We start from the raw sequence: 26,787 nt of genomic DNA on the forward strand, positions 1-26,787 counted from the left end.
GTCCTGCATTACCGTAGGAAATGATTGTTATCTTGGTTACACAATGAAAAAGAGCAGAATGAAACAGCAGAATGGGGCACACGTTCCCCTTTGTGGACTGATCATAGTCCAGGCAGCAGTGGTGTTTCCCTCTAAATGTGTTCAGTGATGTAAAAGCACAATGTTGCGCTCTTAGAACCGAAGTCACTACAGTTAGGACGGCCCTCATCAGATGTGAGCAGAAGCCACCTACAGCTGTGTAGCTCAAACCTCCTGCTGACTTGTCTGATGTTTGAGTAGATAGACTGAAACATTCTAATTCTAATTCCTCCTTTTCTAATCATGAAAACTATCTAAAGCAGGTTGGTTGACTCTGTGTCAGTGCAGTAACTGATCCTTTGTTCTATTGATACAAGCAAAAATCGACTTTTTTAGTTGTCCACATTATTTCCAGGTTTACAGTTTCTACGTTGTGTGGATCTGCTGCTTTTCTTTATCTTATGTGCTGATAAACTGAATATCTTTAGGTTTGGGCTGTTTGTTAGTCAACACAAGACGTAGTGACATTACACTGAGCCTCAGGAAATCTAAAGGCACAATCAGCCTTTGTTCTAAGCCGGGACCGTGAAATTTTTAAAAGCTTTTGGTCAGAAGATCAGAGGAGTTTTTGTGCAGAAAATTGAGAGGATTAAAGGATCAAAGCTATGTGAGGGAGTGAGAGAGAAATCATGGAGCTCTTCAAAACTAATTAACATGATCTTAAGTTGAATTAAAAACCAAGTGGAGCAGCCAGAGCTGGACTCAGGGCGTCTTCAAGTGTGGCTGTGGCTCGAGGCAGGGTCAGGAGGTTAAAGCATGAGGCCTATTGATTATCTCACACAGATCAGCTCTTTCCTAATGGTCAGCGTGGTGAGAAGTCTGACCTCCCCTGCCAGGTCACCTGAGGTCAAACATGCAACAAGCGGAATAATGACCACACATGACTGCAGGGACGCATGTTCAGCATCACAGTGTCAGTTCAGAGACCCATCCGTCTTCATTGAGTGAGGAGAATATGGGGGGGGGGGGGGGGGGGGGGGGGTAAAAACCAAACTTGTGGTGTCACACATTTTTTCTTTCCTGATGCGAGTCCTGCCAGAACGATCTGAACAGCAGGACCACATTTACCACAGGAGGCTTTACCTCAAGAAATGTGATATTATTTAACCTAAATAAATCTTTCTGGGATGTAAAGGAGCATCATTTTCCAAATCACCATGAGATGATTTTTTTTCTTTCTACTCTTGACAACAATGGGCCCCATTCACCAACCATTCTTAAGAAGAAATTCCTTCTTAAAACCCACTTAAACACTTTTTACAAAGGTTCTGACCAATGTTTTCTTATTTGGGATTTGTTCTTAGGTAAGAACAGAATCTACACACACTCAAGAGAACTCTGACATTTGAGCGCTGACATGTTTAAGCAAAATAAGTGGTTAATTAATTTAATTATTTTTATTAATAATTTTTTTTTTGGTTAGTTTTGTCATTGGGCTGCAGCCACAGCAGAGCGCCGCATATTGTAGTCTGGAACAAGTTTTATGCTTGATGCCCTTCCTGATGCAACCCTGTACGGGGAATTTAGAGTCACCAATCAACCTAACGAGCATGTCTATGGATGGTGGGAGGAAGCTGGAGAACCCAGAGGGAACCCACACAGACATGGGGAGAACATGCAAACTCCACACAGAAAGGCCCTAGGCCCGGGGTTCTAACCCATAGTATTATATTATTCAATTCAATATTTTTTTGTGTCAGATTTCTAATCAAACCACTTCTTTTGAACCTCCTGTGTAGTGCGCCCTTCTCCAGACACTGCAGTCACTGAATGTGTGATTGCATTGTGTGATATTTTAAATTCAGAATTAACGCTGCTAAATACTCTGTGCTCCGTCTATAGATTTTAATTCTGGCATTTTCTCAATCCTTTTCTGTATTTCTTTGTTTCTGCACACGACTCTTCAGTCTCATGCCCTTTTAAGGGCATTTTCAGGTGTTAACTTATGCTAATTAGGGCCAACTGGCACACGCTTTCAATTGATGGGTAGATTGGCATTCATCAATCTAGGAACACAGGTACACACAGTTCTGTGGCATGTTCATGAATCTGATGGAGAGTTTCATTAAGAACTTTCTTAAGAACAACTAAGGAAGGAATTTAAGAAACTTAATATTAACCCCACTGATTAAAGTGGGTCTGATGTGCAGCAGCATTTGTCCTGTTTGAATCTGAGAACATATTGAGCTCAGAGTGAGGGTGATTTTCAGCTTATTTTTCACATTGAGGATGATTTCAGACAGGATTACCCCCCACCCCGACCCCTCCCCCACCTCTGCAGCGGTAATCTATTCATAGGACTGGGCGCCAGCCAGCAGGACTCGCTGCTCTCCTCTGGGGTCAGCATTTAATGAGATTACTGTTGGATTACTGTTATCTGTTTGAAATGTGAAAAACAGCAGGTACTTGTGTAAAAAAAAAAACAAAAACGGCACCTGGTGAAAATGCCTGACCACACACAGTTCAGTCAAAACCTTCCTGTTACAAGTTGTCAAACATTTTCCATGACAGATTCTTCCTTCTGTGAGCGGAGGGTGTTTCCTCCAGAGCGAGAGGTTCAACACAGACGGGATCATTTTAATCACTTAGAATCATGTTCTGCTCACTTTACAAAAGATTTGCCTCAAAGGCGAAAATAATGTTAAACTGATGTTACTTAAGTTAACGAGTCAGGAGAAAAAGAAAAGTTTGGGGACAGAACAGTCTGACAGACAGACAGCCAGTCAGGAGTTTCCTTTGTAATAATTGGCTTAGTTGTACGGTGGCCACTCAGGACAAACTTTGGGGAACAAGCACAGAGCAGAGACTTTAATTGAAGCTTTTAAATGTTGTCTCAAACAGTTTGTTGCCAGTGTGGCGACGCCTGGTATTGATTTATCCATCAAAACTTCTTTTTTTTTTTTTTTTTTTTTTTACAGGCGTTCGGCCTTAAGTCTGTGTCACCTCCAGCAGCTCGGACTGAGAAAAGGTTCAACTCAGACTCCTCAAAAATCTCTGCTCTGCTGCTCCTGTGAAAGACACAGATTTCTACCAGGAAAAAACAATATTACTACAGAGCGGCATGTATTTTACCACAACGATGCAGTTGTATTCCTGTAGTTTAGTATCTGGTCACTGCTCATTAGACTTTTTCCTCATGGCTCCCAGACAGTGGATTTAATTGGGTGATTTTATGAAGTAATTAAAAGCTGTCACAATGTTCATGTTTTCACAAAAACGTTGATGTTTCAAATAGAGCTGCAACGATGTGCCAATTAGTCAATCAACAGAAAATTAACTGAGATGAAATGAAATGAATTTTGATTGACAGTTTTACTGTTCGTGTTATTTTTAAAGCAACAGTTTCAGTTTCTCAGATGTGATGATTTGTTTATTTTCTGTCATTGAAAATTGAATATCTCCAATCAGAAGAGATGATCTGAGCCTCTCTTCTGATTGGCTGACAGTTTTCTGAGTGATCCAATAAAAATGTAGCAGATTTCAGGTAAACACTCAGAGAAACCAAATCCTGCAAGGTTGGATGGTGGGTCCAGGTGTGCGGGGCTTGGGGTGTGGCTGAGGGTGGTGACTGCATTGTTGTGACATCACAAAGTTCCAGAAGTCCTGACGGCTGGTTTTAAGGCTCAGTGTCTGAATACAGGCTGTGTGCATTTCTCTGTGGACTGAGGCTTTGACACTTTCACAGTATTAATATAGAACCTAGACCTGCTTTATAATCACAAACACATGGACATCTACCTTTAGACTGTGTGGGAATATTTGTTTTGAAAGGCGGTGAGGCAGCGTGTTCAGTGAAAATCAGAGCTGCTTGCACACTGAGGGACACTGAGTCCAAACAGAGCAGTTTGACACTTGCCAATGAAATTGCCAAGCTCACCGTGAATTTGCCTCCGGGCCGTGTGCAGGTTGACACCCTGGCATTACACAACAAAGACTATCTGTCATGTCCGATCAGAGTCTGGCAGCGGGGGAAACCATTAGCTTTTAGAAAGTGTGAGAGTCGGTAGAAGCAGTGGCGTGGTCACAGCCAAACGTTTCATAACCACAGAGACTGAGAGACTAATGGACGTTTAGACTGTGACATGGGTGATTTGGGATTTTAATATTTTTTATATTCTTTCTTTGGGGAACTGTGTTGATTCTAGACATGTAACTATATTTTTCTTCATGTCTATTTTATCATGAGGATTATTATGTTAGGACTTTGTGAGGCTCTGGAAGAAACTGTATAAAAAATATAAAATGTAACTGTAGGGGTGAAACAATATTAGCCTGCAGACTAAAATGCCATTTCATTTTCTCCTCATCATTCCTCACTCAGTCCGTTCATGTTTTTATTCGGAAGAACAGCCTGTTTGTTACTTTGTGGTTGACATGGAGGTTGTTACTGGTTCGTGGTTGTTTGGAGAAGTTAACTTAAGTTTGTCATGTTGATCAAAGAAATATGTCAATAAAAAAGTTGTTACAACTTATATCAGTCACTGAAAAGAAATGTGAAGCGTTGGCTGGGATTTTAGGGACTAGTGTTAAATGTGACATGATAAAAAGGAGTAATCCCTGCTGTCAGAGCTTCTTCTGTACGGTTTATACTGTGGTGTATAATGTTATGTATAATTGATATTGTGGTATTATGTATAACTTGAATATCTCTGGCTTTATCAGACTGTTTGGCAATACTGTGTACACAGGATTTCTTCATCACAGTATGAAATACTTTGATTTCTTAGGGATTTAATTGGCTTGATTAGTCAAAAATGGACATTCATATTTAACCAAACAGTATACAGGGAGTTTACCCTAAATTACTTATACTATGATATGTATCTGTATGTCTACTGCGATACATACTGTATATTTTAAAATGCCATCAAAGGTTTTATCTATTTATTTTCTATATTGCTTTTTTTGTATTTGACACAGCCTGTGTTACTGTTTGTTCAACTAAGGGGTCCGTTTCAGACCCAGAGCACAGTCACATGTGGAAATGTTAGAAAGCATTTTGCAGCTTTTTTCTTCAAATTTTACGGTGCTTTAGCTTCAGCTTTAGCATCAGTGGCTTTCCTGGCTCAACATGGAACAACATTGTGTCAGTTGTAAAGTAAAGACTGACTTTAGGATAAAAAGTATAAACTCTGATGTTATATCACCTTTGTGTTAGCAAACAGCTGAACATTTACACACCCAGCAGACAGAAGATCAGGATCATCCCAGTGGATTGTGTCCACCTGATGAACCTCAGTCCACAGTTCCCTCTCTTTCAGCTCTGTGTTTGGTCTCCTCCCCCTCCTGAGGGAAACATCTGGCTCTGCAGCTGCAGCTGCACTCTGACTGTGTGTGTCTGGTGGTTGGTGGTGGGGAGATTGTGGTCTTACTGCTGCTGCTGCAAACACTGAGACTGAACCAGACAGAAACTGTGTTCAACTATCAAAACAATGAGCTAAAAGAGGCTCAAATGCTCCTGAGAGCCTCTGTCCTCAGCCACCCTGCTTAGTTAGAAATCTGGCCTTTGCAGTGTGGAAACCCCACCTGCCCTCTGTGTTTGTACTATAGCTGTCTCCGCCCGGTCTGGGCCGTGCAGGTTGTGTTGTCGAGGCTTGTAGCTGCTTGTTGTCTGGTGTGTGCGCCGGGGGTCTCCTGGGAGGACTGGTTTTCAGCAGCTACAGTATCACAGGCTGTTTCTGCTCTCCTGCAGGCTGTTGTGCTGAAGCTGCTGCCTGCCCTCAGGGATCTGTCGCCCTGACAGTTCAGGGAATAACCCTCAGCTCGCCTTTCAAGAACCAACACAACAGCCCACACTGCAAAAAATATCCTACATCACGAGTTCAACGGGGATTTTTTCAGGATCAGATGTCACTTACAAGTCAGGTGAACTTCGAGGCATTATACACTCAGCTGGCAGTTTATTAGCCTCACCCTGCTAAAGCTAATGCAGTCTAATACAGCAGTCCCACAACAAATCGACCATAAAGTTTTTGTTGATGCTGTTACAGAGAGGTGGCGACTCAATTTCATGATCATTTTGGAAGATGTAGAGGCAGCACATTACAGCTTAATGTCATTATTATTATTAGACAGGAATGATGAATTGATTACTTGATTAATCTAGTGACAGAAAATTAATCAGCAACTATTTTGATAACTAATTGTTTCATTACTCTAATATGAAGATTTGCTGCTTTTCTTTGTCACATGTGACAAAATATTCACCTTTTAAAATGCACCTTCTCTCCCGTTGGTGACACTTCTTCAGGTGCGTTTTTGTCTGGACCATTTTAACCTCGGTGAATAATATATTGTTTGAAAGCTCTAAGTCTCCTGCTTGTATTTGTGCAAACAGCTGTTGACACAGAGTTGACTTGTGGCTCCTTTGTGTTTGCAGTGTTTATTGCTGGCCTCATATTCCTTTTGCACGAGAAAAAAAGAAAAAAAACCTTAATTTGTACCATACACGTTGCTTCTCTAACATGGGTTCACAATCTTTTATTCTCATTCAACCTTTGTCTGCTAACAGGTTAAAAATCACCACATAAAAACAGGCTAATCTTAAATTATCTAGAATAAACAATAAATCAGCTAATTGAGAAAATGATTGGCTGATTAATCGATAATGAAAATAACTGTTAGCTGCAGCCCAATGATGTTTCCTCCATCGTTACAGCAAGAAAATTATTTAGAAATCTTCTTTTGAAAGCTGCTTTTGTAACACAAACATGTTGCAATTTAACCATGACTTGTTTTTATGTAGAGTCACTCTTGATTTTTTTTCTGCAGTTTTAAAAAACGGTGTCTCAAAGGGACCTTGCTCATGAGTTTGGTAGCATATTGACGTTATATCAGTGACAGTTCATAACCAAATCAGCAACAATCAAAATAAAAGTATGAAAAAAAACATCCTTATAAAGACGGTCACTTTGACACTGCAGTTCACATCCCGTCTCCTACTTGCGGTCCAGACCGGCTTATTTTAAAGGACCACTGTGCAGGATTTAGTGGCATCTAGTGGTGAGGTTGCAGATTGCAACCAATCGAATACCCCTCCCCTTACCCCCCCTTCCAAACATGTAGGAGAACCTCCAGTGGCCTTCAGGCAACGTCAAAGGGCTCTCACTAGAGCCAGTGTTTGGTTTGTCCACTCTGGGCTAATGTAGAAAGATGGTGGTGCAACATGGCGGGCTCAGTGGAGGAGGACCCACTCCCTGTGTAGATACAAAGGCCTCACTGTAAGCTAACAAAACACAACCAGTTCTTAGTTTCAGCTGATTATACACTAATTAAAACATATTATATCTTGTGCAAATAGATCCACCTGAATCCTACACGCTGGTCCTTTAACCGTGACCACAAAGTTTTTATCTGCCTACAGTGGTGGTGGATCAGAAAAGGTTCACAGGAAGTGTTTTTGTAACACAGTGGGAGTTGTTGAAGGCACAGCCACATGACATATGTTTTGATATGTTTTGAGCTTGTTGGATGTTTCAGGCTTTACTTGAATAAACATATATACATAATAGTGAATGACATATCCCTGACATATCCCTTATCATGAAATCCTCCTCAGTCATGTGAAAAGGAAACTTAGCGAGTGATGTTGCATTTAAAAGATGCTGAGATCTGAGAGACAGCAGGAGCTCACATGTAGTATAGTAGCAGCTTGTGCAGACGGGGCTGGGGGAGGTCTCCACGAGTGATATCAATATATCAGCCTTGGAAAAATGTTGATGAACCTGATACAGTGAGCGGGAACAGCAGCAGACAGAGTGCACACTGTAGAATATACATATCAGTCAGATGTATGCGTCAGCGCTCACTGACCGTACGCATTCAGGCAGCAATCCATCAGACTTGTTTACAGCCAAACACAGGGAGCTGATGGAGCTGATGGAGCTGATGGAGCTTGCCACAATGGCTGCTTTCTGCTTCTCCTCCTGCTTCTCGCTCAGAGGAGAAAAACAAGACCTTACATCCATGGAGTGACATTAAAGAGGCGAGCGTGCTGCCGAGCTGGGGGCAGATGTCAGGATCACATGCTCAGGAGAAGCCTCGCCAAAGGCCACAACAGGGGAAGTACACACACATGCTGCATCTTCTGTTGGACGTAGAGAAGGTTTGTCAGAGGTCAGAGGCTGCTGCTTGAGAGGCTGTTATAAAACCACTGCTGAGCCAGAGCCTCTGCAGCCGGTTGCATTGATGCTTAGAAATGAACTTTTCTTCTTTAATGAGAAGTCAGAGCTACATGTCTGCTTGGTGGGGACTTATTAGGTGTGAGCTGTAGTGAGTAGACCTCTGAGCCGAGGTATTTATTTCATTTCATCACACTGCAAACTCAGATATTTGTGACTTTGATACATATAGATATTAAAGGAGAGGGCTTCAGTAACAAGAGGTCGGTCGTTGGAGTAATTCTGACAGGAGCAGAGGAAGAGGATGTCTGGTGACGAGCATTAAGAGTGAAAAAGTCCACCTTAAGAGGAGGCTGGGGTCAACAAAACTTAGTTTTCCTTTATTTATGACCATCCTACAGCCTTAACCATGTTGTTACCATGACAACAAAGATCGTCTAATGTTAAGGAAGTATTTATTTGAACCCAAACCACCATCTTTTCCTAAACCTAACCAAGCCATGTTTATTATTGTAACCACGGTGACGTAGGTCTAGTATGCAGCTGATGGTACACGCTACATGTTTTTTTATTGTAACTATAGCAACCAAGGTCTAGTCGTCTGCCCTGCCGCCACCGTGTCAGTAGACGCATCAGAGGGTTGGAGCCTGTATGGATGTTCAGGTTGGAGGAGATGTTGGTATTTTAACCTAAGAGTCTGAGAAAGAAAACTTGTATCAACCACTTTATAACTTGATCCTGCGTTTTGTTTGTAAAATCTGAATTTGTAAGTTAGCTTGTAGCTGCAGCCGTCAGGTTAATGTAGTGGAGCTGAAGGTACAATCTGAAATGTAGTGTACTATACAGGCATAAAATGGAAATGCTATGTAAACTATATGCAGTAAGTGAGGTAGTAGTCTCTCAGAATTGTACTTAGTTACTGTAGTGAATGTACTCAGTTACTTTCCACCACGTCCAGGTTTTGACACATGGATGTTGTTGAAGTGACCCATGTGTGATGGAGGCTTCTTCCTGCTGATTCAAGCCTCAGCTCAGTCTCTCTCGTTAAAACGTGCATTCAAACAGCGCACGCTAAAAACCCCTCCTCTGCTGCACACACACACACACACACACACACACACACACTGACCCAGATGATTCGCAGAGTTAATCCAGCGCCTCGTCATCAGGCTGCTCTGATACCACCTTCACAACATATTGGTGAACATCTCGGTGTTAATCACTGTCTGTTTGAAATGAGCTGCTGCAACACACACTCACACACACTCACACACACACACATACATCCTCCTGCAGACGTTCAGTTGTCATCTTAGTCGCTAGTCCAATTTACACATTCAGCCTGAGAGAACAGCCAGGCTGTGAGAGAAGCTGCTGTCAGACCCACGTGGAGACGTGAATATGATTTGACTGTCAGCCCTGTTGCCTCCTCAGACTGTGTAACCCAGACACTGCTGCCGCAGCTTTTGGACAAATACTGGGACACATGTAGCCTGATGTGTTGGTCACTAACTTTCAATCACTGTGGCTTCTTGTAGGAAGAATGACTGCTTTAGAAGCGCTACAGTTGTTAGTCATGTCTTTAGTTATTTAGATGTTACAAAACTAACACTTCAAATGTTAGTGACGTGAGATGCAGTGAAGTGTTCCTGTGTGTTGAAATGAGCACACAGCTCTCAGAACTGCTCTGCGTTTGAAGACGGTTTGTGTCACAGGCTGAGAAATTCTTCCTCCTTTTCCCGGGTGACGAAGGATCCAATGGGTGGAGCCTCTGCTGCCATGTTATATTCCTCACTGGAGCGCAGTGAATCTTGGGATAAGTTGGGCCACCACTAATGAAAAGTTAAGTTACATGAAATTATAATGTCACATAGGTATGTATGTAACACATGGACATCTACCTTTAGACATTTTAAAGGTATGGACCTTTAAAACTGCTAATTACTGAGCCACAGTGCTGGGAAAAACCTTGCATTGGCAGGAGTAGTTCTAACTCACAGGCCCTGGTCCTGTGCAGATTATGAAAAACATTTATCATATTATAGATAAGGTTCATTTTATTTAGATGAGGAAACAGAGGCACTGACTACTACTGGTGAGAAATAGGTTTGTCCACTGAAAGAATAAGCAGAGCTTTAGTTGTTATTGTCTGCAAACATCAGAGCGATATTGCACTTGGTTATGAATTATTAATTGAGGCCATACATGTCACGTTAAATTTAAAACGTAATATCTTTCGACAGCCTGTGTCGACTGTGGAATATCTTCATCTGGTTGTCGGCAGATAACTGAGCATGTGAAGCCGAGTTAATCCCTCACTGTCTACTTCTGTACCTCGGAGCCACGGAGTAAATCCCTTAATTTGGCGGAGAAGTTGTTTCTGTGGAGCCCGGTGCTGCAGCGGGGAGGTTTAAACTCTGCTGCTCTCACATGTTTTCATACAGCTGTCATCAGATACTGAGAGCAGGTTAAGCTGAGGTGGCCCCGGCAGCTTTTAAGACTGACAATGTTGCTGTGACTCATTCTTCTGGAGAACATATGTAATTGTGCAGCGTCTCCTCCATGAATGCAACATAATGAGTCCCGGCAGTGAGCAGGAAGGTAACTGATAGCTCTGAAATATTGATGCTGAGTGGGTGTCTGTGTTTCACTCCTGCCCGCTCCCCCTGATTCATTTTGTTGTGTTAAAGGGCGACGCTCAGTGATTATCCTGCTGATGTGACGAGCTGTGAAGTTCCCTCAGCAACTTGGAAACATGACATCACTGAGCTCAGGTTCAGATCAGGACACGAGGTTCTTCTAGTCCTGTTTTCTTGGCAGTGAGCTTGCAAGGTTTTATTTTCTTGAGGAGAGACTCTCCACACATGACAGTATTTATATCTACTAACATTCAGTGTCAGGGCAGGAGGTGGTGGGTCCTTTAAACCCTGTTTACACCTGGTATTAAAATGCGATCCAGATACACCTGCTGGGTGTTGTGTTTACATCAAAGCCACGTCTACTGCAGAGTCATGTGACCCAGGAGTGATTGCCTGATTGGATTCCATTCCACATTAGCGACTCTTAGTGGTATTTTGACCAGTGGAAAAGGGGCTAAAGCAACATACACGTTCAGTGTCTTTCCCGGAGCTCTCGACCACATCCCACGCCCTCTTACAGGCTGGAGTGTGCTCAGTTACCATGCGCGTTTGAGAACTGTGTGTCCATATTTGTGCTTGAATCTGAAGGACAGCCTTGTAACTGACGACATGTATGTGTGTTCATTTTCCATGTCACACTGTAGGCCACTACTCATCCTTGAACCAAATAGGAAACATTATGATAATTATTACTATTATTAACCCTGCCTGATTATTTTCCGTGTAGCTGTTTGTAAAGCTGCGCCTCTTCCTGGCTGCTCTTAATGAGGCCTCGTTAAAAACATCTACATCACTGGCATTTCCCTTTAATGAGTGCACCGCGGCCTCCATGCTGATGCCCTTTATGGCGAGCGGGCGCTGCTCTTTTCCAAAACAACATGGACGCTGCCACAGCTGCCGGAGCTTATGGGGTTTTAATTTTTCGTCTCTGTGGGAGGAGCAGAGGCCTTCAGGGGGCGACCAAGAAATTGAATCAGTGCTGATGGCGTCCTGGGAGAGATTCACAACAACACACAGTAATACACCGTAATGCACTGGGAGGCTCCTCAGCTCTGTGAGATACAGTGAAGAGCCTCAGGGGAGACGACTGTGAGAAAGATGGCTGTGTGTGTGTGTGTGTGTGTGTGTAGCTAAAATGAAAAATCCTCTTATACTCCTACACATATTCACTTTTGATTGTGAAATACACTCCAGGAGATTTTTTTCTTCTTGCTAACATGCTGGGTTTCCTGCAGCAGTTTTTACGCGGAGGCGAGCCGCCTCCACTGAATTAATGAGGATATTAAAACGCTCGCACTAAACGAAACCTTAAAGACCCAATCTGCAGTGTTTTTGAGCATGTAGAGAGCTGACACGCGTTTCTCTTGACCTGTTTTCCTGCCACGTGCAGATATTACCGATGTGAACAGAGCTTTAACCCAGAGATAGTCCACTGCCAAAGAGTAAAAAACACTAAATGCTAAAGATTAATGTGATATTGACGAATTTTATGGACCAAAACCAAAAACAAGAAATAAAAACATAGACGATGTTACATGTTTGGAAAAACTGGAATGCAGCTGGGAACCAGCGTCATACCGTGCCAGCTGAGGCAGGTAGTTGATGAATATTGTGCCTGTAAAAGCAAATGTCACTGACAGCTCTGTCTTTGTCTTTAACTGGTGTGTTTGGTGATTGTGTCAGACGACGTCGTGGTTATGAAATCTGGATTTTAGCAGCAGCTCAAAGTGACGACTGGTTAACATGTCGTTTTAATGGGCCACCTTTCAGTCACCGTTTCAGACTCGTTCCATGCTGCTGCCAGTGATGCATTTCAGAGTTTAGCTTATTTTGTTTCACTCAAGAATTAACTGATTAGAGTTTGGTGGTCAAAGGTCAAAGGTCAAGCTCACTGTGACCTCCCACAAGACATTTTTGGACTCAAGAATGCATATGGTAATTATGACCAAATTTAACACGCTCTGTTTAATAGGATCAAATGTTGAAGGGATGACATTTTACATCCAATAGGCCAAAGGTCAACTTCAGTGTGACATCATAACATTCTGTGAAAACACTTCTGGCCATTATTCGACGCTGCAACTCAGGAACAGCAGGAGAGCTTGTGACCATATTTCACACATGGTCGGAGACTGAAGTGATGACACTTATCCTGGGGCCCACCCTGAAACTGGTGGCTGTGTAGATCTTCATACAGCACAACAAGAACAACAAAACTCATCAAAGCTGATTTTATTTATTTGTCCCTTTATGACAAATCAAAAAATACACCATTATATGAGCCTGGACAGACGTGGATGTAAATTGCAACCTGACTGTTTGGTGGAGGTGTACAACCACGAGGCGGTAATTCTAGTTTCCTGTTGAAATACTCTGTGCAGCAATTTTACTGCAGAGGAAAACAGTGACAGAGCACTTCAGAGATTCTATCTCAGCAACAGAGGACAGTGAACTGTCTGTCTGAGGTTTTTATCTGCCGTGACATGATTCTGCCTTGAGTGTAGGAGCAAAAGCATTTTCTCTTTCTAAAAAAAAAAACAAACAAAAAAAAAAGAAAACCGACACAGTAGACTGGGAGCAATAACACACTTTTAAAACGATTTAATCACCATCACTTTGATTTACAGTGTGCCTCATAATGAGGCTTCTATAACTCTGGAGTGAACTATAAAAGATGCATTCAAAGACATACTGTATTTCTGTCTTTAGATTTTGCAGATTCGTCCTCACTGACCATGTGAGACAAACAGAAGTCACATTTTCAGGATAAGATGGTTAATTAAAGCACAAATTCAGCAGAAACACGAAGCGAGCAGGGAAAATATCCCCATGCTAAATTCAGGAATAATAAACCTGCCTTGGCATTTATATATTTTTAGAAAACAGGCTGTTTTATAAGCTTTTGAGGCTGAGTCACCGGTGGTGTGTTTGTCATCTGAACAGCTCAGCCTGCCTGGGAATCAATGCTTATACTGGATAAATCTGCACTTTATGATTAACACAGGAAGTAGTGGAGTGTTTCATATTGTAGCAGCCAGAGTTGTGGTATAAAGGTCTGATATTGTATAAAGGTAGATGTCCATGTGTTTGTGATCATAAAGCAGGTCTAGGTTCTATATTAATACTGTGAAAGTATCAAAGCCTCAGTCCACAGAGAAATGCACACAGCCTGTATTCAGACACTGAGCCTTAAAACCAGCCGTCAGGACTTCTGGAACTTTGTGATGTCACAACAAAGCAGTCAGCCCCCCACCCACCTGGACCCACCATCCAAACTTTCTCTGAGTGTTTACCTGAAATCTGCTGTATTTTTATTGAATCACTCAGAAAACAGTGAGCCAATCAGAAGAGAGGTTCTGAACCCTCTGACCATACAATTTATGTTGCTTATTTGTTTTTTTTTTCCTTCATCTCTTTCCATTTCAGTTGTACTTTTTGTGTTCTGTTGGGTTAGTAGTTGGGCTGTGCATCATGGCTTTGGACCGTGGAGCAGATATGAGCTGCAGGGCTCCTATGAACCACTGTTTTTCTTTACTGATGACTGCCTGCTTTGTGGAAAAACACATGCAAAAGGAAGATGCACAAGATTGAAATAATAATTAATAAAGTGGATCCGACCAGATGATTTTGTGCCGTACTGGTGTATATTACCAAACAGACCCTGGAGCTCTGGGGCCCTGGGGAAGTTTCCCTGGGTGGTAATCCAGCTCTGCCTGTACAGGTCAGAAGATGAGTTTTACAAGGCAGAAATCTCCTCACCTGTGCAGGTAATCATGACTTATTGATCGACCACCTTATCAGCTCTGTGCAGAATCAGTACCGTCTGTGCTTTCTGTGGAGTGTCCTCAGTGACCTTCTGAGCAGACACAGATACTGTAGATGGTAGCAGATGCTCAGGACCTGACCAGACTTGTCTGTGACTGTAATTACTCCCCATAAACACACACACACACACACACACACACTGTTTATGTGTGTATGTGTGTATGTGTGTGTGTGTGTGTTGAGCAGTAAGCTGGAAGCAGTTGAGGGTTTTCCTCTGTGAGATGTGTTGAACTCTCAGCCAACCTGTTCTAACACTTGCATCATGCAGGCAGGAGGAAGGCAGCGAGGCGGCGGCGGCGGTGGTGGTGGTGGTGTAATCCCTCCACTGCAGCTGAGAGGATGGTGGTGTTGCAGAGTGTTGCATCAGCTGTGCTTTCTGATAAAAAATAAAATAAAATAAAGTCATCTTTCACAGAATGAAGGAGGGCAGCTGTGTTTCTCGCAGTCACTGGTGTGTTCTGCTGAAACGTTACAGAGCTGCAGCAGGAATCTACCGAGGATGGCAAAAACCTCGACCCTCAAACTGTCTCCTCAGTTTACAAATAAGAATCTGAACCAACCCGAGCAGCCACAGACCGCTTCACCCCTCTCATACAACCAATAGCAGTGTCTCCTGAAACAGCAGCCCTAAAAGCGCAGGTGTGCTAGACCTCGGTTGTCATGGTTGCATTAATAAGCACGCGGACTGTACCAAGAGTGGTGTACCTATCTTTGTCGCCATGGTTACTGTAAACACGGTCATGGCTTGGTTAGGTTTAATAAAAGATTATTATTTGGGTTAAAATAAGTACTTCCTCAACATTAGATGATCTTTGTTGTCATGGTAACAGTAATAACAATGAACGGTCATGGATAATAGAAACAACATAAGCTGCTACTGTCACATGGGAATCGAACACCGCTCTCCTGGGTCATATTCATCCATCCACCCCAACCCCCTCCTGACGTGGACTTTGTCGCTCTATAAACTACGTCACCGCACTTTTCCCTTTGCTCCTGTCATCATCACTACGACCACTAGATGTCGCCTAGCAACAAAACCTAACTATGGGTCATCGTAACCTGCTGACAGACCGATTGTTACAGTCTCCTCTAAATAAAAATACTTCTTTGAGCTGTATTTAATAATTTATACCATCACATTACTTCTGAAAATGAATTCCTGCTCTGTAATTGATTCATTTGCCTTCAACTCTCTGTCTGTCAAAGATCAAAATTACAGTTTGGAAAATGGAATAAAGATGATTGAATAATTCATTTTAATTGAGGTGAGAGGAGCTCCAAGTTTTTTTTTTCCTTTGGTAAAATAATGGTATGTAACCGGTAACAAGCCCTGAAGTAACAATTACTAAATTGTTTCCCCTGTGATTGAACAGATGTGACTAATTCTGCCTTGAACATCTGCTCCTACTCTCATCAGCCAGACTTAAAAAAAAAAAGATTAATGTATTTTTGAAAATGACCTGAACGACAGAGAAGAGTCTGATCTGTTGACACATATATTACATGTTTAAATTCATGTAACTTCTCACAGCACTGGCAGTGTGTGACAGTTCTTCACAGTGGTGCTGTCCTGCAGGCAGATCACGTAATGGAGGAGCTGTGCAGTTTTGGTGTTCACACCTTTGATGATGATCAGTGACCTGGTTTTTTTCTTTATGCTCTTTTTCCCCGTCTGATCCGGTTTCAGATGTTCCCACCTCCTGTGCTCTCGTCTCTCTTCAGTGGACATCAGGGCTCACTGACTCATCAAGGCGGTAGAAAAGTGATCAGTGACGTCAAACTTAACCGCCACTGTTAATTTTCAGTCTTATCTCTTATCTTACATTGTGGTTTTTTTTTGATGTGCCACATAAAAACCATAATGCAGTTGGTGCACAATCTGAAAATTAAGACAGTGAGAGAACTTAGTGTCATGTAGTTCCTCCATTTTTGGTCCGAACAACTCTTAGAAGCTGCCTCTGTTCACTGTGAACAGAAATATGTCATTAAAGGCCTCGTATTTTACACCTTTCCAGTGTTTATTCTCCGGAGCTAGCAACAGGTCAGTCAGCCAATCAGAAGAGAGCCTCTCTTCTGCAGATTTCAGGTAAACACTCAGAGAAACCAAATCCTGCAAGGTTGGATGGTGGGTCCAGGTGGGTGGGACTTAGGGCGGTGACTGCTTTGTTGTGACATCACAAAGTTCCAGAAGTCCTGACGGCTGGTTTTAAGGCTCAGTGTCTGAATACAGGCTGTGTGCATTTCTCTGTGGACTGAGGCTTTGATACTTTCACAGTATTAATATAGAACCTAGACCTGCTTTATAATCACAAACACATGAACATCTACCTTTAGGCTGGATGGAGCTCTAAATAACATGAGGGAACTTATGGAGACACTGAACTAAAACAGGGATCTGAGCCAGGACACTAGATCTGCTGGCACTCCAGCTGTTTGCACGACTCCCCCTCGGTCATTTAATCTTAAGTCTGTGTTCACATGAGACTGATTTGTTCTGTCAAATGCCTTCAAAAGTGAATTAGGACTTAGACAATTATTCATGACAGGGTCTTCAGCCCAGAAGAGAGTCGGCCAGCCAGTCAAACCAGGTCACTGGTTTGTACCTGCGGGAACAGCCACATGTTCAACAAATCCCCTGGTGGATAAATGAAGCAGCTCATCTGCAAACACATCAAACAGAAGACTCTTTATCCAGCTATCATGCTAAAAATGGATGGCCGTCACATAACACTTGCATTATATTACCACAGACATAAATGTAGCAGCGCCACAGTGACTCGTCGGATAACACCGTCTGAACACTCCGTCCTTTCATGGTGCATCTTGTCACACGGTGATGGTATATTTTATTTTAAAAGGCTAGATATCACAAAGTAATGATGCATGAGGTCATGAGATCAACAGATAATTGCTCTGTTCACACAGTATTCAGTCATGTTGGTCTCGGTGGTAATGCTAATGCTACACTTTCAACACAATGCAGATGATCCATAGTCATGAGATAGATACAGCACCAGACTCACAACAAACAATCCAGACAATTAAAGCTATTAAAGGGGCTATATGTACGTTTCTTCTGTTGCTACAGAGCTAGCGTTTGCATTGACAACTGTAGCATCAAACTCAATTCCTTTATTTGCCAGGAGCTGTCTCCGGACGTGGAGAGCAACCCTATTGTTTTCCTTCTGTTTCTATCACTTCTTTTCTTGGACGTAGTCAGCATGCTCACCAGCTAGCCCCGTCCTGTCTTGTAATACCAATTTGCAATATTGAGTCACCGTAGTGTCCAGTCTGGTTAGCATGACCTCTTTGATGGCTGAAGCCATTGGCAAGCGACCATCACCACTACCACCCAGTCCCAGCAAGAAACCACATTCAGCAGCAGAGAAACTTACATAAAGCACTTTTAATTATTTATATTTTTTAGTTTATTTGTAAAAGTTCTAGTCCTAAAGTCTTAAATGGTTCATATGGCATTTCAGAGATCTGAAAATCTTTTATATGTAACTCTCCAATATCCCCTAGATCCCCTAGACCAGAGATCCACGTCAAAATCTGTACCCCTTCTTCTCTGAGTCAGTAGATTTCTGTGTGACTTATAGTTTCAGTGGATATAATTATGTCTGATGTCCACAACAAATAAACGTCCATAAATCCATTTAGAAATCATAGGAGAAAAAGACAGGTCCAGAACCTGCCTGAGAATTATCATATTTTTAAGTTTCCTTCAGTATCAGAGTAATTCAAAGATAGTTGTCTGTACTTTTATTAGTGCACCGCACACAGGTGCTGCTAATAGCTAATTCAACATACTTTTAATGGTGCCAGTTGCCCAAATGTCTACATAAAACTTCACTTTTCAACTTGATATAGTCGGGATACCCCTAAGACACTGATCATGAACTGGAATGTCATGGTTCAAGTCAGTCCAGGGACCTTTGTCTTTTTCTGTCTCTCTGTCAAATCCCTCTATTTGTTATTATTCAGAGTGACAGTTTAGCACAAACAGAGGCCGAGGCTACACCCTGGTGGTGTGACAGGTGACTGAATCTTTGTCCAGTAAATGAGCAGCTTGTGTGATTTTTGTTTTCAGCCCCTGTATAGACCAAGACCAATTATAGAAACGACCGAAAAGCGTGAACCCTCTCTTCCTCTGTGTGTTCCAGGTAGCAGCTCAGGCTGTGTTGTTCATGTGTATGAACACTGCTGGGATATTCATCAGTTACTTGTCCGACCGGGCTCAGCGTCAGGCCTTTCTGGAGACGCGGCGCTGCATCGAGGCTCGACTGCGACTCGAGACAGAAAACCAGAGACAGGTGAGTCCACAACCTGATACAAGACAAAGACGCTGCCTCACACACAGTCACAGCTGCCTGTGGTTCCTGTGCATTGTTTTTGTTTTCATCATTTTCTTTGTGTTTCTACATCCCCAGTAGCAACATATGCTTGTGCATGTTCGATCATGTTTACACTGGAAACTTTAAATTTTCCCTTCTCCTGTGAAATTTCTCAACATTTACTGGATGGATTGACACTAAATCTGATTTGCTACAGATAACGATGTCCGACCGGGCTCAGCATACCTGGAGTTTTCGTTTCGTATTGTTTTTTTTTTATTTTTATTTTTTTTTAATTAGCTTCTTACCCATTTTATTTAAAGGACTCATTTGCTAAATTGCTACATAGCTAACATTAGTGTTAACAGCTGATTACTTACCAGTGAAGAAGTTGCAGTGGCAGCTGCTTCCATTTTTATCACTTCTTTTTTTCTACTGCAGTTAGCATGCTAACCAGCTGGCTCCGGCCTGGTCACTGTAGCGTCCAGTCTGTCCTAAGGAAGCAGCTGCTCAGGGGATGTGTTGTAACCTCTTGTTTGTAAATGTAACAATGGCTGAAGCTCTTGGCAAAACTGGTAAGTAAACAGCTGCTAATGCTAATTTTGGCTATAGCAAAGCTTACAAGTAGAGCCTTGAAATATTCTCTGTAATGTGTTGTGTGAGGACACTGATGACTACAAGAAAAAACATGTTGGTCTCACCATTTTTTTCCATTGTTGTTTTTGACGTCCTCATGCTAACATTGTCATTGTGAGCATGTTAGCTGAGTTGTAGAGTCTCAGGGTTCCTAGCATGGCTTGGCAATATCAGGCTTGTTCCTGTGCATGTGATGGTCAGCTAAGCTAGTGCTAAAGCTATCTCTTTGTATGTACTGTCTGTTAGCGGGTCACTTCATCAGCAGCAGGCCAGGCGGGGGGTTTGGGTCAGAACCAAACATTTTTGTCCATCAGTTGAGTTCGTTTCAAAATCTTAGCCTGAAGCAAAACTCTGCTGTGGCCTACACTGACAGAGATATTGAACAGTGACCTCAAGATGACCTTCACCAACCACTGGACCCACATGTGTTTTTACAAGTGTTCACAAGTGTTCAGTGATGATGCTCACGGCAGGGGTTGATAAAGGAAGCAGAGTGATTGGTAGATTTCAGTCGACTGAGCTGAATGTTAGCATCGAAGCTAATGAGCCTGCTGAGAGGAGACTAACGTGGACGCTGCATCGATCCAGTGCTGTCACACTAACTGTGCGCGCACACACACACGAAACACAAAACACACTCTGCACTACACACAGACGCTCATTGGAGCTATTAGTCTGTCAAACTGACACACACACAGTGACACACAGCTTTGTTTATGCGGTGGAGTGGATGGTGACGCTCTGAGAAGCCGCAGAAAGCTTTTACGGGGTCGTGTTTCCTGGAAGGATTGGACTCTGATAAGCGCTGGGACGGCTGTAATGGAGCGAGGAGGGGCCCCGCCCGCCGCACAGATCGCCATAATGTGAATCAATCACTGCCTGGTCTTTCTGTCAACACGTTGCAAGAACAGAGAGCCTCCTTCTGTGTGTGTGTGTGTGTGTGTGTGTGTGTGTCCTCTCAGTACTCTGGTGTATTTCTTTCTAAGTGTGATGGGGATCTGAGGACAAAGTCTGACCAGGACCTGCAGATAGAAAGCAGACAGAAGATGCTCTAATTGGTATTTTCAATTATTAAAATTGATCAAATGACCATACAGTGAAAGGTCTTTCTTATAGTCACCTGGAATTTTGCTGCTTTAAACTGAAAACCCACCCAGAGCAACAATAAAAGCAGGATGAAGCAACAAACCTTTAACACGATCTGAATGAAGATAGAGGATGTCAGTGAGCTGCTGGGAGCCTCAGCTCCTGGCTAAAATCAAGCTGCGCTAATGACTTTCAGAGCTAATCTGACACAGAGTCCGCTGGCTGTCTGCTGTCCAAACCAGAGACCATGTCAAGTGGAGCAAACACACACACACACACACACACAAAAACACACACCACAGCCCCTGTTGACTGTCCACACTGCAAAAGATGTTCACCTTAAAAATATGCCTTCACCAGTGTTCAAGAGATAACAAAGATATCAAATATCAGTGTGTATAAATATTATATTCAAATACCAAATTTAACAGGGAGGAAAGCCAGTAAATATAAGGTGGAGGTTCCTTTAAGAGAGAGTTGTCAATAAACTGTTAAAATCATCAATTAAAGCTGCTGAACTGACCTTAGTGAGAGATGAGAGATCAAACAGGAGGAAGTGCTGCTGCTGGTGGAGGTCAGGGTAGAGATGTTACTCACATTTGATGTTATTGTAGAAGAAAAACGTCACAAATGTTCATCTGACTGGATTGTTAAAGACATTTTGAATCAAACAAAGCTTTTAATGTCATTATCAGAGGAGTCCAAAGTTTCTGTGTAAACACAGCTACATGTACGGATGGAAATCGAGAACCGAATCCAGCTGAGAACCAGTTCTAAATAGTCCGAACCATCAGAGTTGTGTGCCCCGATGCCTGCATGTTTTTCATGTTTTCTCACTGTGTAAGGTGTGTAGGGCTCCGCAATTTACACAAGGTCCCTGAATCTCCCTTGTCTGAAAGCAGGAGTCAGTGTTAACAACTATCCTTCATCCTTCAAACCTTTCCGTCTGAATTCAAGACAACTTTGTTAAAAAAAAAAAATCCAAAAAAAAAAAAATCAACATTTCTTGCAGCGAATCTCCACCACCAACCCCCGGAGCGTTTGGTGTGCGACGCAGCAGCCGAAGCATTAGCAACGCTCTGCTGGAATGTTTGTCTGTCTGGAGCCTAATTTGCGGATGCACCGCTCCACCGCTTTCCAGCACAGATACCAGGACAGCGCGCCAGAGCGGGAACACCTGCTCTCCTGACACACTGTTTACACCATCAGCTGATGCTCACGTGCACAGTGGAGCTTCAGTGAGGGGGGGGTGTCCACTCAGGGTCAGGTCCTCCACCCACAGCATCACCTGCTGCCACACACCTCTGACAGTAACTGCAACATCTGCCTGAGTTTCCTGTTCAGACTCTCCAGCTGTGGATCTGTGATGAAACAGCGTCACTGGACTGTTCATCATTCAGTCCGACAGTAATGAATGAAAATAGATGTGTGTTTGTTATGGTGAAGACTGAATGGAGCACAGGATACCGCTCTCTCTCTCTTTCTCTCTCTCTCCCTCTCTCTCTCTCGGCCCGTGCTCCAGGTTTGAAGAGCCTCTTCAGAGCCTCTCAGACGGCGTCACTGAGCCTCACTGAGTCCACGGGAGGTCGGACATTTAGGTTTTACTGGGTAATTGCTCCATGATCCAAACAGGGAGGAAGCACATTCACATAAAGTGGACAAATCTCTGTCTGTGTAGTTGTTGTGTTTTTCTACAAGGTGTCACAACATACAGAGATCTGAACCCCAGAAGAAAAGACAGTTCGCTCACAGTCATTGTTGGTTTGGCTGTTGATGAGAAGAAAAATATGGAATATTAACAAACTTATTCTGTAACAAACGTGACTTTGTATTGTTTTTAAATGCAGCAAAAATTGGGACTCTCAAACTCTCAGGCTTTGTCTTTTACCTTAAAGATATTTATTTGGGTTTTGATTTCTTGTTTCCAGTGCAGGGATGATGCTTTGAGCTTGTGTTAACCACAGACCTTATTTCAGCCGTCTAAGTGCTTAAATGCTTATGTAAGCCTTTATTTGCTGGGACAGTGTAGACTGACAGGAAAAGGGACAGAGAGTAGGGGAACGACAGGTCCTCGCTGCCCCTCAGCTTCTAGAGGAAAGACAGAATAAAGGAGATTCCTGCTCTGATATCAAGAATGTGACTGTAGAAAATTTAGTTTATTTTATTTAGAATAAAGACCAGTGATGTAACCCCACTGACAGAGGAGTCCTCTTGTTTTAAGACAATGGAGCAAACCTTTCAGTTATTAGATGTGTCCCTGTGTCCTTCTGTCACTGTAAACTATCAGACACCAGCTGGTTTTTGAGTGTGTTCGTGTTCTCTGCTGAAATATCCTCCCATGACTTCTGGGTTTAGAATCGTGGGTCTTTCAGTGTCTGAAGGAGACAGTTACTTGGCGCCGGTGCAGATCCCAGAGGGCAAAAAAAACCCAAAACACACAGAGCGATGCTGCATCGCTCCCACTCCAAATCTGTTGCTGCTTTCGCCAAGTGGCAACGCGTCGGAACCAAAGAGAAAAAAACAAAAAACAAGACGAATTCGGTTGCTTGTGTTATTGCCTGGAGGCTCTGCAGGATCCTGCTAGAGAAGCTTAGGCTGGCAGAGTCAAAGTCATCTTTTCATTTATTTCCTACAGACAGACCTTATTTTTACAGGCTTCACTTGTGTTTGCCTGTCCAATACTTTCTACTTGTGTCTCTATTTAATTCCTCTTTGCCCTTAATCTTGATGTTTTCTTATTCATTATAGAACATGTAATTCCTAGAACTTAATACACTACTTCAGCTTTTTTTAATTAAAGGATCTTATCAGTTACATTTTGCATATTTTTCAGCTCTGAAAGGCTTGTTTTCTCAAAAAGAAGCCAGTGAGATTCGATGATTTCAGCCTGTTTTTTCTAGAGGTGAAAGAAGAAGAAGGAGAAGGCAGACTACACTTGATCCTAGAAAATTCCTGGTGTTGGTTTGTGTCGGGTAGAAAATCTCCTCAATTGCAAAAAATTTTTATAGAGAATCAGAGTTTTCAGACTTTAAACAAACAAAAATGACTTGATAAGATGATATTTTTGCAGTAAAGCCAAACACCTGATTGTGTTTTTACGCCTCCAAACCGGCGACAGTCAGAGGACGTGTTCTACGAAGGGCCACACCTTCGTAGAACGTTGTCATAGTCCGAGGAGGATTTTCGCTTTGCGTCACTTTGACCTCACTTTTGGCCTCTTGAATGTAAATCTCAAGACCACCTTGAGGAAATTTGTTTAGATTTGGCACAAACATTTACTTGGACTTTTTTATTTTATATCCAACAGGTCAAAGGTCACTGTGACATCATAATTATACAGGAAGCAGAGATTGTGACTGTATTTCTAGAACCTGGCTGTTTGGTGGAGGAAACAACCGTGAGGAGGTGATTCTAGTTTTTTGAGTACTAATGTTCTTGATTTTTCTCCCTCCACAGGAGAGACTGGTGTTATCAGTCCTGCCACGTTTTGTAGTTTTGGAAATGATCAACGACATGACAAATGTAGAGGATGAACACCTCCAACATCAGTTCCACAGAATCTACATCCACCGCTACGAGAATGTCAGGTGAGGCTGTGATGTTGGGATTTGGGGGGGGGGGGATAAACTCTCCAAAATATTTCTGTGTCTGAAAAGTGAAACTATAAGAGCAGATAGTTTTGACTTTAAAGTGCCTCTTACAATCGCATATGTTGAGACACAGGATGTCAGCGCTGCAGGTGTATTTACCTGCAGGTTCTGATGCCAGTTTACTCTCCTCTCTAACTGGCTGTGGTTTAAAGTGGGTACAAACACAGGTGTTTGGCTGGAAAATGGTGGAGGTATGTTGACAGTTTACTGAGCTCCAGAATGAGAGAGTCACTATGTTTCCTGCTATTACTGCTGCAACAAAGGTTTATTCCAAAACTGTATTTCTTTCTTATCAAATGATGTGATTTATTTCTTGCCTAAATCCAGCCTGAAATCTAATTCAAATCTTTGCTACGCTCTCACTGGAGAAACATAAAAATATCAGCAAATTCTAAGCAGGATGTGAGTATTTTGCATACAAGAATAGTTTAAAAAAATGTGATGTTGATGTATCTACAATACATTGCACAAAGGAAATGGAGGAGCTGCCTGCAGCTGCAAAAAGTAATGGATGGTGGTGAGAAAGCTCCAGAAAGTTCCAGGAAAACAAATGATTGTGCATTTCAAATGAAGTAAATTAAGTTGACAGTTGACAATTCGAATAATTTTGTGCCAGTCGCCCTCTTAGAAATGTTGATTTCTAGTAAACGAGCTGATCTGACAAACGGACTACTCACAGGGACTGCTGGAAAATCCCTGCAGCTGGCAAGCTAACCGCTAACATTGAAAACAAACTGGAAACAGTGACATTGAAACACTTGTATTGGAAAAAATTGTATTGGCAGTGAAATGAATATTGACAGTGACAGAAATTTGAAAACCAGCGACATAGACATGAAGACAAAATCTGAATACTGTCTATGAAAAACACATTATAATGCAAGAAACATCTCAATTAAATGAGATAAGTTTGTAGTTTTTACATTTACATTTACTCATTTCACAGATGCTTTTATCCAAAATGACTTTTTCAGTGTCATTTCCTTTTCAGTCCAGGTTGTGTTTTCATTGTCAAAATTTAATGTCACTGCTGTAGCCCCATAACGGTCGTGTTCCAGTCCATCCCAAAGGTGTTGGGTTGATGTGGGTGACGTCTGGACTCTGTGTGAAAATTCTTCATGGACTTTGTGGGATTTATTTACAGGGACACATCATGTTGAAAAAGGAAAAGAGACAAACACAAAGTGTTGACACAAAGTTGGAAGAATGAGTGTAAGCTGTTGCACTTAGATTTTCCTTGGAGATTGAGCTCAAACCAGGAAAAACAGACCAAAAATACACAAATCTTCACAAGAACATGCTGTTGGCAGCGTAGTGTAACATGAGGGTTAGTGAAGTGTCAGTCAAGCTCAGTCTGAAGAGGTCTAATCAGCCCAGATGACGAAAACACCTGTGTGGGTTCACCTGTCTGACTGGGATGAAAGGATCATCAGTATCATCACTTCCACCTGTGTCACTGCTGCTGTTACAGGTCAAAGCTTTTCTACATGTTTCTGATGTAGCTTAACATTTTAACTTTAAGTAATAATTTATTTCCTCTACTGAACACGAACTAGATTTAGTTTTCTAAAATCGACTAAATCTTAAACCTGATGTCTGCAACTGGAACATGATCTTCACATATTTAAAAAGCAGACACATTTCAGAGTTTGTGCTCATCTCAGACACTGTGGTGGGTTCCAGTAACTCCCAGTAAAACCCAGCCTCCTCTTTAATGTCCACGCCTAGTTCCTCTGAACAGTCATCAAACAGAAATCAGATCCCGACTATTGTTGTATGATGAAATTTGAGCTTCAGTCACAGTAGAACCTGATTGAGTCTGATACTGCTACTACTGGAAGTCTCAGTCCGGCTCTGGATCTGGATCAGTCTGAGACCTGTGGATAAGGTTCACTGTAGTGATGTTTGATCCGGGTGAGGTTACAGTTTGATCAAATCTCCTGGTACCAGCTGATTGAAAGGAAAGTTTCACAGGGAGAGCACCACATTCAAACATCATGAAGTGTTGTAATGTGTTTACAGACCTGACCTGGATATTAAAGTGACATTTCCGTATTTTATTCAGCATTCTTTTCGCAGATGTTAAAGGCTTCACAAACCTCTCCACGACGCTGTCCGCGCAGGAGCTGGTGCGAATGTTGAATGAGCTCTTTGCACGCTTCGACCGCCTCGCACATGTAAGTGACTTAACCTTTTACCTTTTTTTTTTCTTTTTGAAGCCCTAATTTTGAGTTGAATTTGATTTCACACAAATAGAAAGTGACCAAAACAGCTTTTCATCACTTAAAGGTCCCATTATTAACACTTCTCTCTGGAGCTCTAGTGTTGAGCCAATCAGAAGAGAGGTTCTGAGCCTCTCTTCTGATTGGTTGACTTTTTTCTGAGTGATCCAATAACATTGTAGCAGATTTCA

At 42.3% G+C, this 26,787-nt stretch overlaps 1 protein-coding gene across 2 annotated transcripts in view; it reads left to right on the top strand.

Moving 5' to 3' along the window:
• adcy8 (adenylate cyclase 8 (brain)) overlaps positions 1–26,787 on the top strand; it is an 89,409-nt gene that overhangs the window by 14,846 nt on the left and 47,776 nt on the right. For both annotated transcript variants that reach the window (XM_071491341.1, XM_071491343.1), the window contains exons 2-4: positions 18,832–18,981; positions 24,181–24,311; positions 26,440–26,551. In XM_071491341.1, the coding sequence (XP_071347442.1) occupies positions 18,832–18,981; positions 24,181–24,311; positions 26,440–26,551 (393 nt within the window). The remainder of the gene's footprint in view (positions 1–18,831; positions 18,982–24,180; positions 24,312–26,439; positions 26,552–26,787) is intronic.

This window comes from Trachinotus anak, unplaced genomic scaffold (genome assembly GCF_046630095.1).
Source record: "Trachinotus anak isolate AG129_WGS33_773 ecotype Australia unplaced genomic scaffold, CSIRO_AGI_Tana_v1 ptg000012l, whole genome shotgun sequence".
NCBI lineage: Eukaryota > Metazoa > Chordata > Actinopteri > Carangiformes > Carangidae > Trachinotus > Trachinotus anak.